The sequence below is a fragment of the Pieris napi genome, chromosome Z, assembly GCF_905475465.1.
Source record: "Pieris napi chromosome Z, ilPieNapi1.2, whole genome shotgun sequence".
Taxonomy (NCBI): Eukaryota; Metazoa; Arthropoda; class Insecta; order Lepidoptera; family Pieridae; genus Pieris; species Pieris napi.
In genome coordinates, this window is record NC_062259.1 from 10,769,484 (window position 1) to 10,786,144 (window position 16,661).

The window sequence follows — 16,661 nt, forward strand, 5'->3', positions numbered from 1 at the left end:
ATATGTCAGCCCGTACACTTGGGACTTTTATTGTTGTTCATGAGTTTATTCCCTTTTATTAAGTTAACTTTAATTAAATTCAAGTCGGCGTATTTGTCAACCGATTGGCTGAGAGGAATTGTGTGTTGTGATTTATCTCACATTACACGCGTTGTCGATTCTGTGGACATGTTATTATGTTGAGTGCCGATTTCTTAAAAGGATTTGATTCTGATAAGGCATATTGTGTTTTACTGAGAAATGAAAATTACGTCTCGTACTGAGAAATATAATATCGTCGATATGTCTTTATAGTTTGTTTTTATAATATGGTTGGGTTTGAAAGAACTGTATCTCATTCTCTAACGTGTATTAAGGGCGCAAAATCCTTAGTCTAACCTTAAATCTACTGGCATTTTTCAGAGTAATCCCTACGCCCTGAAAGAAGGTGGTGGTGAAATGTCTGCGTGGACATCAGCGGGCCTTCAACCCTCTAGCGGCTACTACCCATACGACCCTACATTAGCTGCCTACGGGTAAGTCCCAGGGGTCTCTAAGAACGAGGCCCATCGGCCACGTCACTTTAGATAAAGCCAGCGCGGCGCAGATTAACATAACAACACCCTTACTAAACTTTATCTTTAATAAAGGCATTGCGAAGGGCTCATGTATTTAACACTCATTTATCCGTATGCTATTGTTCATGTAATCGTTGAGTCACACATTTTTAACGATTTAAGCTTTAAATATTTGTACGAAAAGTACGTCGATACTTTTAAATATTGCATTTTATAAAATCACCACTATGTATAAAAAATCTAATTGAAACTTGTCAGATTACGATGTACTAAACCTGTATCGTGATTAAAAGAAAAATATCACTTGCAACAGTTTGTTGCAACATGCACCTAAAAACCAGAACCTCTCAATAATAAATTAAAAGTCCACTCCATAAACGTACTTACGCTTTTCCAAGAGTGCCTGTAATACTCACTGTACCATTTTTTATTCAGGATATAATAAATCGTTGAGTCGCGTCGTCATTGCTGTGTTTTTCTAGCAGCGGGTAATTAAAAACCTGAATGGTATTGTAACAGATCTTGTGAGCTTTGTGGTACCGATATGTGTGGTCGATGCCTATAAAATGCAGTTTATTACGGTAGAGGCCTGTTTTTTATCCACTTTCAGTTGCATTGGTACAATGAGGACCCTCGGTATCTAACAATTAGCATTCTTTAAAGTTTATTTTCTGTTTACTCGATTATCGGCAATTTCCCGTATGAATAAAAACTGCCGTTTAAGGTACGAGGCTGTGTTTGGCGTTCGTGCACAAATGACCAAGTAACCACACCCGGTTTTTCGTCGTCTCATTTTGATACACGGCCACCCCGGAGTGTGACAGAGACGAATGATGCCACAACCATTCGCGCTAGGGTTTGATTAATTCACAGTTTTTCTTCGAAAATCCAAAGCGCGACGCGTCGAGTTGACGTTTTTCGCAAACAATGTATTTATAATTTTCATTTTCTTTTGTACTGAAGTTTTTTTCGAAAATGGAACGATAAGTATTTGAAATAATATTAGTGAATTTTGAGTCGCAAATATTACCGTGTAAATCTGCATATAAAACGATTAATTGAATCAAATATGATTTACTGTAGCTTGTAACAGAAGTAGCGCCATTACATTTATTATGTTTCACGCACACTTGAAAAATTTATCCATCCATGAATCAAGATCTGACTGAAAATAAAAACAAATCATGGTACATCAAAGTGAAGTTATGCTGACAATTCGGCTGCGCTCGACTTAATATATAGCAGGCGGCGCGTTATAATCTAAAAATAATTAGGAGAGACATTAGTTTTTATGCGTAAAAAAGACGAAACGATTCCGACGGAACGAGCACGGAAATACACCGTGATGTATCACATTCTCCACTCTCACGCAATTGTTTACTATAACTGACATAGGGTGATCTTTGCTGAATAAATTAAATAAAAAACTAAGTACTTAATTTATAACAATTGAACTTCACAATAAAATGTTAACACAAAACACCCGTGGAAATGTCCAACAAAACTCGAGGCGCGCTTCAGCTAAGAACAGTTACCGTATTATTTTGAACAGCCTGTAATCTGCCACGCCCGCCGAGCGCCGAAATGAAAAATTACTCAGCTATTTTTAACATTATTCTCGAGCACAGAAAACGTACAAAAATTAGAGAAAAGAGTCGAGGGAGCACTTGTACCGCTCCATTGAGATCAAAATACGCAGGAAATTACAGCGCTTCGGGCTGGCGACGTTCTGAGGGAATTATTTGTGTGCCAACGATTTGGGCTGTTACATTTTAAATAAACCGAATAAGGAACGCTCGTTAGCGGTTCTCGGCTCTTAAATGACGCGATTTGTGTCGGTTCAACTAGGAGGATAACGTATATACGCGCGTCGTGCGTAATTAATGTTTCTTAATTGAGTTTTATTCGAATAATGTAATAAATCCAATCGGCCGACCACTGCCTAAACAGTCGTGAGTGATTGTTCATAATTAACGCGTCTTGATAAGGCGCGGACGGCAAAACGTATCGCTACGAAGCTTGTGTAAGGAATCCTAATACGTTTCACCCGAGGGTGGGAGGGGGTTGAATTACTTATGTACGCGATTTGGTACATAGCACGGGTTGGTTGGGAGGGCACGTAGGCCGCAATTCCCCCAAGCGGGCAGATCGTACAAGCGATACCGCGGATTCAATGCGCACCTCCATGTATTACAGAGGCTGCGCTAACCGCCCGCCCGCAAACGTTTTCCAATACATCACCCGGAAACATGGCTGAACCATTATATCGCTATATTTTACTTGTAAAGTGCTAGTTGCTCGTTTATTTTACTATTTTCATTCACCCACGATGCTCACTTGTTTCAATCAATTGTTTTTTTTAATTTTCTTTAACATAAATACCGCATATAGAAATGTTCATTTGAAGGACTTAATAATATACAGTTTTAAATTACTTAGCATATTTCCATTGATTATATGGATACTGCCTAAATTAATACAGTTGCGGAGCAAGTGTCGTAAGTGGCCTGTCAAAATTAATTACGCAGCTTTCAACGCTGAAAGCGTGGTAAGCCGCTGCCCTGAAAACATTCTATGTCAGACGTGATATTTACAGCGCGACGCTTTTCTTTTCAACATCGCTTCACCGCTATCCGGGTTGATTTCTGAAGAGCTTATTCGTGTTAAACTAATGTGGTCTGGCTTCAAAGGCTTTGTGTGGATTTTACTTTGACAAAAGCATTTATTTGTTTCAACGCTTATTTTGAATGCACTTTAAGAATTGGGTATTAGATTTTTATTTGTGGTCACTAAATTAAAAATTTATTTCATACTCACTGCATATAATTCATTATAAACTCTTTATAACGTATTCGTTATAACGAAAATCTCTCTATAAAGTAAAAATAGTCGAATTCGTTCGGTTTAACACAAACCCCATACATTAATTCACTATTTATAACGCAACAGCCAGAAGAAATATAGTGATATTGAGACATCAACAACATACTTAAGTGTAATTGTTTTTATAATTAGCCTACGAAATTAACCTTTTGAGGTGCCAAAATTTCTAAGACACCTGAGGTCATAAACAGCCTTCGTCTTTGTTTATTGAATTAACACGTGTGCCATTATTCTTAGATTACATTGCCTGTAATAAATTTAGGTCTCAGTTACTAAACGTAATCAGTCGTAAACAAACTTTAAAACTGTCAAGATGGCCAGTAAAAGAAAAGCCTTAAAGTTTACCTATTGATAGTAATAAAATTAGAAATTATTGTAGGTTATTGGTTAAATTTGTTTTTTTTTTCTCTTCCCCCCTATCACGAAATCTCTCTCAAACGAAAAAAAGGCTCGGTCCCTTGAAATTCGTTATAAAGAGTTTACACGGTATGTTTTTTAACCATCACCAATATTAAATTATATCGATAAAAGGTTAGTTATGTATCTAGGAATATAAAAAGAAATTCGTTTTAAATAATGTTGTAATCCTCGAATAAAGGAATCGAATGTTTACGTCTTAGCGCTACAGACATATCACCTAGACGGCTATCCGATGACTTGTACCTAATCTGTGGCCGGTTCGCAAGATGGCGTCGCAATCGATTCCAAGTGTGCACTAACGCCTACACAAGCGCAACCCACGCTGCACCTCCCTGATGCACTCAAGTGCACGCCTTCTATCACCTTCACGTGTCACTGAAGAGCCGACACCTCGAATCGATGCGGCTTCAACTATATTACGCCACAAAAACGCCAACATTAAAGTTATGCCGTTCAATGATACCTAAATCAAAGCATCAAAACATTCGTGTCACGTACAATGTTCGCGCGAAAAAATCTTCAACAGCGAATCTTCGAAACACCGCACAAGGTATCAATTTGTGTGAACATACGAGCGTAGGGGACTATTTTTTAACTATTTTCCGTCGCAATACCTATTTATTGCCCTCTCTAGACTCGCCTTTGTCATGTCGGTGGAGAAATCGAGACCAGGTACGGTCTGCCGACGCTGAGGGATTGAAATTCACGTCGCCCCAAAATTACGCTTGAAATTCAGATGCAAATGCGATTGAGGGCCTTCTATATTGAGGCTGTTTTATTTTTGCGGCGCTATCTATTACTCTCAATAAAATGCCTATCTCATATCTGTTACGAAATTTCGATATCGATTTTACGAAGCGCTTTGAGAATGAAATGCATAATAAATATTTTATATACCATGTATTACCAAATACGTAACAATACCTTACACGTTATATAAAATTGGTTTAGACAAGACTTGTTATTACAGTATCTTATTATTCAGTTGTTTTTTTATTTATTATCAGTGGGAACTAATCTTTAAAACATACATTACTTATCGTTTGAAAATTGTGACTCATCGATCTTAAATTGTAAGGCGAATGTGTTGATTAAAGGCCAGAAGCGTTTTACCTTTTAGGTATATGGATAAATTTATGTTTGTCAACAGATATGGAGCGGGATACGATTTAGCAGCTAGAAGGAAAAACGCGACGCGAGAATCTACAGCGACGCTCAAAGCATGGCTAAACGAACACAAGAAAAACCCGTATCCCACTAAAGGCGAGAAAATAATGTTAGCGATCATAACTAAGATGACATTGACACAAGTTTCGACGTGGTTCGCAAACGCACGGAGACGACTCAAGAAGGAAAACAAAATGACTTGGGAGCCAAAGAATAAAACGGATGATGATGATGACGCCATGCTCTCCGACGAAGAGAAGGAACAAGACGAGAAAATTAAAAATAGCAAAGGTTGGTTGAGTTTTTTAACAGTTCAACGTCCGATAGTCAACGCTGAAAAGTTTAAACCACAATCGAAACAAATCGAATACCGTTAAACCGAAATCGTTGACAATCGGATGTTGAATCATATTTCGTGCGTACATTTTGTCCCAATGAATTATTGATGTGCTCTGCGAATTGTTACTGTCCCATTATTTAACCTGCGTACTGAAATGCGAATGTGAATTGCGCCAGTTATTGTTACTAATTTGCCTTTTACAGAATGCTTGTTCGACCGCGAGGTCCGAGCGATCGGTTTTTGTTTAAAACAATTTTAATACTACCGTTGAATAAATTGTAGATGAAAGTAAGCAATATCCGGTTAACACGAGAGAAGAGTCCAGAAAGAGGATTCGGTAAGGAAAGGGGCTGGGGGGAGGATGGCTGTGACGCGGGGATCGGTCTCAGGCGTGTAACTGAGCGTAACCGCTGCTCGCTCCCGGATTTCCTATTTGTAGTAAAGTGGGCGGCGCCCTCACCCAAAATTCATATAAACCTTCCGTTATGTAGGTAGGTACGCTGAAATTCGAAGGTCCCGTTCAGTACGGCTGACGATCTGCCCTACTTCATGTTCTTGCCAAAGGATTTGTCGACTTCGTGGATCGTTTCTTTTATGAGGACATTTCGTTGAACGTAAGTAAGTACGCTTTAGGGGATTTATAATGTTTGCCAATCGAGTATAGGCCGATTTTACGCTACGGTTATTAGTGGTATACGTTACGTTGTCGCAATGCGCGTGTCGTGAATGTTGTGGATTATGTCGGACATAAAATTCAGACGCGGTGGGTGTGCTTTTAGTCTCGCTTGTCAACAACATAAATTATAAGTAGGCATTGTTGCAACTGAGATGGTTTGGCCGAGTGTTTTCATTGGAAATGGAGGGGGTCACGGCTAACGCGTGGCATACGTTGCCTAATGAACCTAGCTATTGTTGGAAAGAAGTGCACTCAAATCGCAATCGACATTGTCGTCGCCGAGGGCAAAGGGTGATGAAATATCGCTCGCGAAGCTTAAGCGTACAATTAAAAACAACAGTGTTCATTAAATTCGAAAGAATTTAAATAAATTACAATTAACATGAAAACTAAAAAAATGTTCTTACCGATTATAAATTAATTATGTAAGGTAAATACTGACGTCTTGAATATTTTTATATGAGAAACATTAGACAAATTACCATATATTTAAAAACACAAACAGGAAGTTCAGTAGACGGTTAGAAAATGCGGATAAAAGCCTACGAGTGTTATGTTAATTTAATTATTTATAAATCTTGATTCGATGCAACTAAACATGTACAATCTTTTGAATAAAGTTTTAAGATTGTTATCTAGATATTTATATGGAAATTGTTAAAGTCATAAAATACATTACAAGCAGATGCATTTTAATTATCATCTCAACTTTGATTCAATAACTCGTGATTTAACTAAGATTACATTCGAGCGTTGATAAACGCTTCTATTAAGATTTTAGTTCTATATCAAGTATGCGTTTTGTGTAATTTTATTTATTCATTGTTTCCTTTTACGTAAAAGGAGGCAAACCGCCGCCCATGGACACTCGTCCGTGTGCTTTGCCGGCCTTTTAAGAATTTGTACGATCTTTTCTTACCCTAAGTTGATTTGGTTCGGAAATACTTCAGTGGGCAGCTGGTTCCACATAGTGGTGGTGCGAGGCAAAAACTGTCTTAAGAAACGCTCAGTTGTGGAATGACGAATGGCGAGGTGATACGGAGTATATTTTTAATTCTGCCTTGTAAAATATTTGTTAATATAATATGCAAATATTGCACTAATAAGTGTTGATAACATAATTACGATACTTTACTAGTACAAAAAAGGTAGACAGTAACGAAAATATTTCAATAACTTCCAGTTCGAGTAGATATTTATATCTTATTCCACTGAGGAATAAGATTTTATTGTAAATCAATGTTTATTTATTTATACTTTATTACCTTATTCAAAAACATATACATAAAAATAAAATAAAAAAGCAGGTTACAAAAGTTATAAGGCAACGGGCGGCCTTATAGCTAACAAGCGATTTCTTCGTGAACCTTAATGTGGAACAATGAAAAAGAAACACCTACAGAGGGTAGAGTATAAGAAATGCAAAAATAATTAGAAAAAAAACTCAAATAACACATTTTTTTTGTTGTAAAGATAGTATTATAAGCAAAGGCAAAAATACTTCTTAATTCAATTTCAAACGGATCAGTGTTTAGCGGCGTGACAGACTCTCGCTTTATAACATTAGGACGTATCAAATCCAGTAATGTATGTTTGTTAGACCCCCTTCGTAATGGCTTGAATATGGCGAGATGGCACAATGGTTGCGGATTACAGACACGTGCCGAAAGCTCAACTTCCGTACTTAGAACACCCATTACAATATATATGTTGTTTTTTAATTAATGATTATTAATATTCATCGAGGACTAACTTTAGTTTTTAATGTTTAAGCATAGAGACTAAGGGTCTGTTTCACAATGTATGGATAAAGTACCAAATAGCTATGCAACACATAAATTATTTGGAAGATAAATTGTGCTATTTGACATTCATCGGACTCATAACATATGACGGACTTTATGTGACGAATAGCGCTATCTGACAGTTGTGAAACGCAACAATAGTGTTTATCCTACCAATAAGTAATAAATAGCTAATTTGGAACTTATGTGGAACTTATCCGTACATTGTGAAACAGACCCTAAGAATGACTTCTGTATGTGCAATATGTTTTTGACATATAGGAGTCATGGTTACGGTGAGAGATAATTGAAAAGTTAGGCGTAGAAGCGTAGCGCTACAAATAACAATCTGGAGCTACGACGCGTAGCATTAATAATAAAAAAAGGTTCTATTCGATTTTATTAAATCGCTATACATATAAGATTATTGGATTGATAATCCGTAGTGTCAATAATCTTTTATTTTTAAGGCCCTCGTGGTTTCAAGAATACGTGACATATAATAAACAAAATAAGTACTATTTATTTTAATTTTAAAAGGTTACCAAGATGTGTTGATTTAAAGGCTTACGCATAGAAATATTCCAAAGCCAACAATGATATCCGATTAAAATGTGTCACAAAATAATTTCGCAAATTCAATAGCCACGTTGTCCAAACAAGGAAATTTTAATCCGCTAAACCTAATCCCGACATCTCCACGCGATTCCCAGCGCCTAACCAAACAAACCATAACGGACAACCGACATGCATAACGCACAATTCTACAAAAATGTCAATGTTCACGACGTGTAATATATCATTTTAAGTCGCTGCAAACAATCTATAAAAGCTTTCACACGCGTTCCCTAGAACGACAAACATCACAACTATCTAAGCCACTCATGAATAAAAGCAATCGGACCCCACCGATAAATGTTAATTTTTGTCATAAGTACGCATTGCAAACAAAATATTAATCCCGCGCGTTAATGGAAAACGAGTCAGGAGAACAAACAAGTGTCACTGGACGTCGCTCGAGATGTAATAAATTGCAGTGGCCTTGCTTTAAGTGCACTGTGGTGAAGGGGGGATGGGGGGGGTCTCCCCACGCTACCGAGACGAGTTTTTATTATGTCTCACTTCGCCCCTGGCTTCGGTGACTAAAGGGGAAAACCATTTGAGGCAGAGGCTCGGCGGGTTCGATTTTCACGTGCCCCGGACGCCCGCGGGATAAATCTATCATTTGCATATTCGATAAAGGGGACCATTTTGTTTGCATACTGGTGATAACGTTTTAATTTGCTAAAAATGAGACCACACAATTGATTTTCTGATTTAGATTAAGATTACGGAATAAACTTGGTTTGTATTATCCATGTAGGACTGTAGGTACATTATAGATAATTCTTTTTATTCAATGAAACAACATGTGTACTGACTTCGGAATGGTAGTTTTCTTGGTGGACATAAAAAAAACACGGAAATAGACATTTCTACGTACAACAAATTTAAAATTTTAAAACAATGTAATAACAAATTTACCTTTTATTTAATATAACTTTCAAAACCTTTCCGCGGCTGTCCAATCAAGAATCAAATGAGAAAAAACTATTGACATCACACTCATAATAAACGTTACCAAAAATAAAGGTATACGCAAAACTAAACAATTACATGGTAAAGTAAAACAATTACAATTTGCCAGATAATTGTTGTATACACTAAACGTATTGAACACTACAAAATAATCAAATTACCGCTTATCTCCCGGCGTTGTGAGCCTCTATTAGATTAATACAATGAAAATTAAAACAATTTGCCGGATAAATATCTTCGCGCGAAGTATCACTGGCATCCCTATTTATCCCTCGTGAAGGGCAACGAGTATAACCCCTCTTAAAAGCTAGGAGCAGTCAGCATTAAATGGAATAAAGCGAATGAAGTCGCGCGGTCGAGGCCCCCGCAGCTCCGGCTCTCCGAATTTCATTAGGCACCCCGAGCCCTTCTCACCCCGAAAGCCACTTTACAACGGCAAATGGTATTATGATAATACTTAGAGCTTTATAAAATTTTGCTGAATTTCGGCTTAATTGTAAAATGTATCCGCCTCAAATGAAAAATTTGCTTTATTTTTATGTTATCGCCTCTTCGTACTGGCCCTTCTTTAAGTTTGATGTTTATGTCGGAATAATACTTAAAAACGTAAGTCTTAACGTCATGCCGTCTATTTTCATTTGTATTGAAACGATTTTTTATACTTTTACAGGTTGATTTTATCTATTTAAAATGGTGCGCCAAATGCGACAAAAATTGAATTAAATGATGTTCATTTTCAAACGATAAAAAATGTGAATGTTTCCACAAAGGGCAAAATAGAGAGGACGAGATGCGAGGTTGACCATTAATTGTGTGGCACATTCCGTGGAGTGCGGCGCCGCGGGGCGAGCCGGGAAATGCGAAATAAATGCTCAGCTTAAATGTGAAAGGGATCGAGCGCGCCCGCGGCGGGGGAGTCGCGCCCCAAAGTGGTATTTTCACTTCGCTAATCGGATAACCACTTAACGAATGGGTCACTGCACGCCAAACGTATTTTCACACGACTTTCCCGAAGGGAGCAGATACGGCTACATCTTACGAGCTAAAACTTACGTCCCCGGTGTAATGGTCACGTCGGATACAATGCGAATCGTATCGATTTCGGAACAGTACTTTAAGCTCTTTTTTATAGTTAATGCGTCACGGTATTGGCTATTGCGAGTAATCCGCTTGTACACACGGGGAATATGAACGTGAATTCTGTTGTTTTCAGATGAGGAGCGGAAGGATGATCTGCTGCAAGGGATGCATAGCCAGCTACTCGGATACGGGATAAAGGAGGAATCGAAGCGGGGCCCCTCCGAGTGTGGCGTACCTATACCTGCTTCGAAGCCGAAAATTTGGTCACTGGCTGATACGGCGGCGTGTAAAACTCCACCACCAGCCGCTCAACCTTGGCCTCAGCATGGTTATGGACCCGAACGACCGCCTCCAGCCGATGGCAGTTCTAACGGATTCGTCTTGCCCGCAACGGCTGCAGCAAGCCCTGCGAGTGGATCCTACGGACGATACGGTGGCTTCCCTGGTGGCCAATACAGCGGGCAACATCCCTGCATACATCCAGCTGCATTTCCCGATGTGCAAACGGACACGCCACCCCAAACACCCCCCAATATGAAGGTGCATAGTGTCGCCAACCCTCTTGGTAGTGGTGGTTCTGGCTACTGCTTCCCCCGGCACCAGCAATCACCACAGCGTGACCCCTACCACAATCCCCATCACACGAACAACCATCAACCGAACCAGCATCACAACGAGGGATCAGCAGCCTTTAAACCGTTTTATAAGAGGTGAATATATTCATTTTATTATTTACACGTGAAGTTTTAGACGTAGGGCACGTGTCCAAAAAATGAGATTCTACACGGACAAAGTCACTTTATAAATGTATATAAAGCCTCAAAATTCTACAAGTAAAGACGATCACAAATGGATGATCGTAGTAAAGATACCAAAAGGCCATAAACAGAGTTGCGGTTTCGTAATGGAGCTTGCGCCGGTGTCATGTTGGTAATTGAAAACAATGGAAGCGCGTCGAAACGCGAGGGGTGAGGAGGCGATTGCAATCTCGTGTCATTTGTCAGTGTCAAACGACGTGAAACAAACTCCTACGTGAGCGCAGAACAGTGACCCGCTAAAACTAAACATCTCTTTTGTAGCGTAGTAATACTAGCGTAGCATTAATAACTATAACATTCACACATACTGTTTTTTTTTGCCTATTAGTACCAAATTTTACAACCACTACCGTAACTTCAATAATTGGAACATAAAATTAATCTTTTCTTTCGGAACCTATCTCACAACAGATAATTAGTATGTAAATAGATATAATCGTGTATATAAAGACTAATTATCTATTAAATCCTCACGGATTAATAGTCTACATTTCTTTATACCTATATAATCTTCAACGTTATCCACAACAAGAAATACATAAACGATAACAGGTTTGCCGTAGTTTTATAATTTCCGTTTATCTAGTCGCATTTTTCTAAGAGTCGCCAAAGGATTTCTCAGAAGGAGCCGCGGTATCTGTCTCATTACAATAAATTGCGACCACGACAGCGCCCCACACGGTGGCTTCGCAAAGAATTCTGTTTTAAGCAAACGCTCACAAATTCACATCTATAACTTTTTGTATTATTTTGGTTTTCACGCCTTTTTGCCCAGCGAATTCCTTGACGCGAAAATAACTCCTTATCGCGGCATCCCTTTAAAGGAGTCCCAAAAAGAATGCCTCGAATCGACAGTTCTTATTCGGCTTAAATAACATACCTGTGTCGTTTTTATTTAATCCAAATAATGCTACCAACACGATTATGTCTATTTAATTTATACTGCAATAAATAAGATACAAAGAAGAATTCTAAAACCAAGAAACAAAGTTACTAATGCGGTAAATTTTAACACGATAAAACACCTAGAAAAAAATTGCTAGTTAGGGCAAGGATCTGGAACACTTACGATGTTACTCATAGCCTTATTTAATTGTATATTATGTATTTGTAAATCAACACAGTGCTAAGGACAAAACATTTCATATCTATTTAATTAAAACTTCTTTGACGAATATAAACGCGAATTGAAAGAGATGTGAAATCGATTTATGTACGTGTTATAAGTGCAATACTTAAACATACCCTTGTATGTTTTTTGAATAATTTATATAACACACTGTCATATTCACGAGTTTACACAGTCAAACATTGATTTATTTTTGACTACGTGATCTTGACAAAAATCACGTAGTCAAAGATTCTTAGTTAAAAGTATTATTTACACAACACTTAAGTATTATTACGCTGATATAAATAATTCATGATTAACAAGAGTAAAATCGTCAATCCTTTGTATACAGACACACCTAGCTCTAATTCCATTCACTACAGCTCATTTGAATAATCGGAATTGTTCTACGGACAAAAAACTATTCTCAAATAAGCATTGTTTGGGATGTGAGCTTACTTTTAAGTGTGGCTACCGCATACAGAGTACCTATAAACTGTGAAATTTAGTTCCAAAACTATGAATTTTATAATGTCTATTCAATCTATATAATATGTTTAGGTTACATATTCGATCTAAGAAATATTAATGTGTAGAGTTATCTGTACGTATCTTTTGAACTTTGGCTGTAGATTTCAGCGTTATTTTAGTGTTCAAAAAGTGAGTTTCTGTAAAATTGTTGTTGGGTAAACGCTTTGCTAAATCACGAGTAGTATTAACCTTTCCTCTATGTGTAGGTGAGAATTGGTATTGTCTTCAAAAGCTCGATCTTTATAGTACTCTGTGCTTTAGATAACGCACGATGAATATGCGTGGGCGAGATCTGAATGGGCTCTTCATTCACAACCGCATTAAAACCACTTTTTTTCGAGACTCTAATCTTTCCTCTTATCTCGATCCCGGGTCCTCGGTTTCATTCAGGCGCGAGTCCAGCTAACCTGTTCGAATATTTTTTTTTTTTCAAAAAAGTTTAGATGACCGCGGGCGAGGTCGAATTTTTATTTCTTTCACATTTCGGTTTTCCGGTCGGACCGTTTCGTTAATAAATTCTCAGATAATGAGACTGAGCGTTTCGTCACCTCGTCTCGATTGCTTTAAGTTTTATTCTTATTTTAGCCGTTATGTGTGAACGCTGAGGGCTATAGAATGGGCTATCTTGGATTCGATAATTCCTTGTTTTTATGGTTGAATTTTGGGTATACCGTTTGAGATTAGGATTTAATTGTCTGTTTTCTATTAAAACATTTATTTTGGTATTTAATTCTTTTGTAAAAGTTACCGCAGTTTGTTGCATTTCTTAATAGAGTTTTAAAAGCTACAAATGTATTCTTTAGCAAAACATAGTGTCTTTTTTCGTTTGTAAGCTAACACTGACTTAGTTTTAAGATTTACTTAAAGATTAGAACTGTACAATAGCAACGTTTTTTAATTATCATCCCATCTTGTTTCAGATAAAGTAAGTGGAAGCTGGGCTGCTGCGGGGAAGCCCCGTCAACTATTAAAGGACAATTAAGTGGCACAGTGTTTCCATAAATCCCAACCACAAACGACGTAGAAACGACACTTCGATAATAAACACGAATATATAATAGTTTTCGTACATTTTTGTTAATCATTTTGAAAATAAAGCACGTGCAATTACGTATTTGTATATTTTATATCTGGAAAGCTTGTAAGTACAGCATCAAAGAACGTATCTCGTAATGGGCTTCTTTATGTATTTTAAAGAAATCACGCGGATATACTAGAGAGCCATCCTTGAATTTTGAAATTGGAGTTCGTACTGGTTGGTTAGAAATGCTTTGTTAATGCGTCGTGCTGTTGACTGTTCAGAAAGTAAAATTGTATCAAAATCAATCATTGCTCAGTATTTTTATAGACTTAAGAATATTGTGGATGTAATATTATCCAAATTATTTATAGAAAACTAAATTGAAAGGTCTTGTGGAGTTGATTAGAGAAATATTGTAAATTAATTAGGAAAAACCTGATGAGTATCATCCTATTTTTTTTGTTCTTCCATATAATTTCGTCGTAAGGTGTATAATTTTTTAATTGTTAAAATCTCCGTATAAGACGTATTATTTTTGTTGAATTGTGTAAGCAATCGTCGACTTTCATGTTGTTGTCTTTGTATATAAGTAAAGTTATGTAGATTTTCTATTTTAGTTTCACATTAAATGTACAAAGTAATTAATGCTTTTGATGCAGTTTGCACATTGATGCAGTTTCGTGGCATCTGAACGAATTTTATAAATATTGTTAAAAGTATTATTAGATTACATGTATATATATTTTACTGGCAAAGTTCTTTTCGGTGTTAAGCCTATTTCATGGCTTTACGATAAGCTATGAAGAATGCAGGTTTTACATTAGATTCCAATGCATTTATGTAATCAGTCAAAATTCACATATTTATAAATGTAAGTTCACAATCTCCTTAGTTAATTCCCTTAGTGCAATTTTATTTTAAAATACACTTAAAATCGCTTATAAATTATTTATGACCAAAAGCTGCATATAGTGTTATTGTGAAGTCCAGTTTAATTGTATATAGCTAATACTAATATTATTCAGAGAAAGCACTAAACCGAGACCCCTTATGATTGTTTCAAAGGGCCCGTGTTCAGTAGTTACTGATTTTGTTATATATACTGTCACTCGAAGGACTTCACTGGATCTAAAAACGCAGAAGTTTAATAACGAACGAAGTCTCAAAATATCAGTTGTAACACTGTTCACTCAAAATGTGACAAAATATTATTTAACTAATTGAGGCTTTTAGTACGTTTCTGAGCAACTGTGTTTATGTCAAATATATGTAGGAATATTAATATATTGTCATCGAGCATTATTTTAATGTAATTTACAATTTTATACGTGACCTATGGGCCAGGACTTTTTGCGATCGCGGAAGGTTTTGAACTGAGGCTTATATAGGATATATATACTTCTCTGTTCAAAGTGAATTAAAGAATGATTGATTGATACAGAAACCTATAATGTAATTGATTTTGAGTGTTTAGTTTATATAACTAAGGTAACAACTGAACATCGTCGTTTGAACATTTAAAATGAATTTGAAATATAAGATTGTCTGTCGGACACTTGTATCGTAGGTCACATGTTAACTGCAATATTTTGAGGCTTGTTATATAAGACTCAGTTTAAAAATAAATTGTGACCAAATCGAATACAATTTCTTAATATTAAATGTCCTATATAGATATTTCTAAATATGTACCTATTCATATAATTAAAATTATGTAACGATTGTAATTAAATCTTTATTTGAATTGTGTTTATTTTATTTTTATCCTTTTTTCTATTTTTTGTTGGAGGAAAACATTGGAATAAGTTTGTAAACAGTCTTTGACCCAAAATTGTTTCCCGTATCAGACACAGAAGGGAAACTTCTCTCAAAAGATCTATTATTACAAAAACAGTAATTGTGGGCAACCAATATAAAAACCAGCTAAAAGATTTTAGTTTTAAGTAGTATAAATATCATTATTTTTAAATAGCCAAATATTAAAAACTTAATTCAATAGATTTCAAACCTAGATTCAGCCATTTCCTTTCAATTGTTAACTGCTTTGTTGAAATTAAATTTTACAATTAATTTACACCAAGAAACTAAATTTTCATGCGAATATCTGATCTATTTATCTTAGTCAAGCGGTTCATTGAGTCTTTGGTTTACTTTGCTAGAAAGGTTACCCGCTAGCTCAGTACGAAAAATTATATAACACAGACGAAGCCGATAATACAATGCGATTGGTATGAGGGTTTTCAATATATAACGATTGATTTTTACCTTTGTATTCTATTTACTTTAAACTCATCTAAATCTGAGTAATAAATATATAAGTAGGAGAAAGTACACTGTAACAACTTTAAAGTTTATGTACAGCCCTGCGATTCTGTAACTCACTTTTCGAACTCACACAGCGGTGATAAACAATAAACTTTAGCTCCCACCTTTTCAGAATGCCAAATCATAAAATGACTGCTTCACGACTGATTTGAGAGCGACCGCCGATGCGAAAACCGCTGTGTGAGTTCGAAAAGTGAGTTACAGAATCGCAGGGCTGACATAAAGTTGCTACATAGTTTGGGAGCTTGAATGAATTAAGAACCCAATCAGTCGTCTCAAAAAGATATCCTAGATACTCGATAATGTTGATCACGACGAGCGGACCTTTTCATAAAATTGGCCACATCGTGATTAACGACTATTAAAATGC

The 16,661-nt window shown here is 36.6% G+C and overlaps 1 protein-coding gene across 2 annotated transcripts in view; it reads left to right on the top strand.

Annotated features, from left to right (window-relative positions):
* The window catches only part of LOC125062479 (homeobox protein caupolican-like), a 92,840-nt gene extending 77,160 nt beyond the window's left edge, over positions 1–15,680 (top strand). For both annotated transcript variants that reach the window (XM_047668451.1, XM_047668452.1), the window contains exons 3-6: positions 403–515; positions 5,011–5,318; positions 10,619–11,195; positions 13,866–15,680. In XM_047668451.1, coding sequence (XP_047524407.1) covers positions 403–515; positions 5,011–5,318; positions 10,619–11,195; positions 13,866–13,869 — 1,002 coding nt within the window. In that variant the 3' untranslated portion in view covers positions 13,870–15,680. The remainder of the gene's footprint in view (positions 1–402; positions 516–5,010; positions 5,319–10,618; positions 11,196–13,865) is intronic.
* Positions 15,681–16,661: the final 981 nt, after the last annotated feature.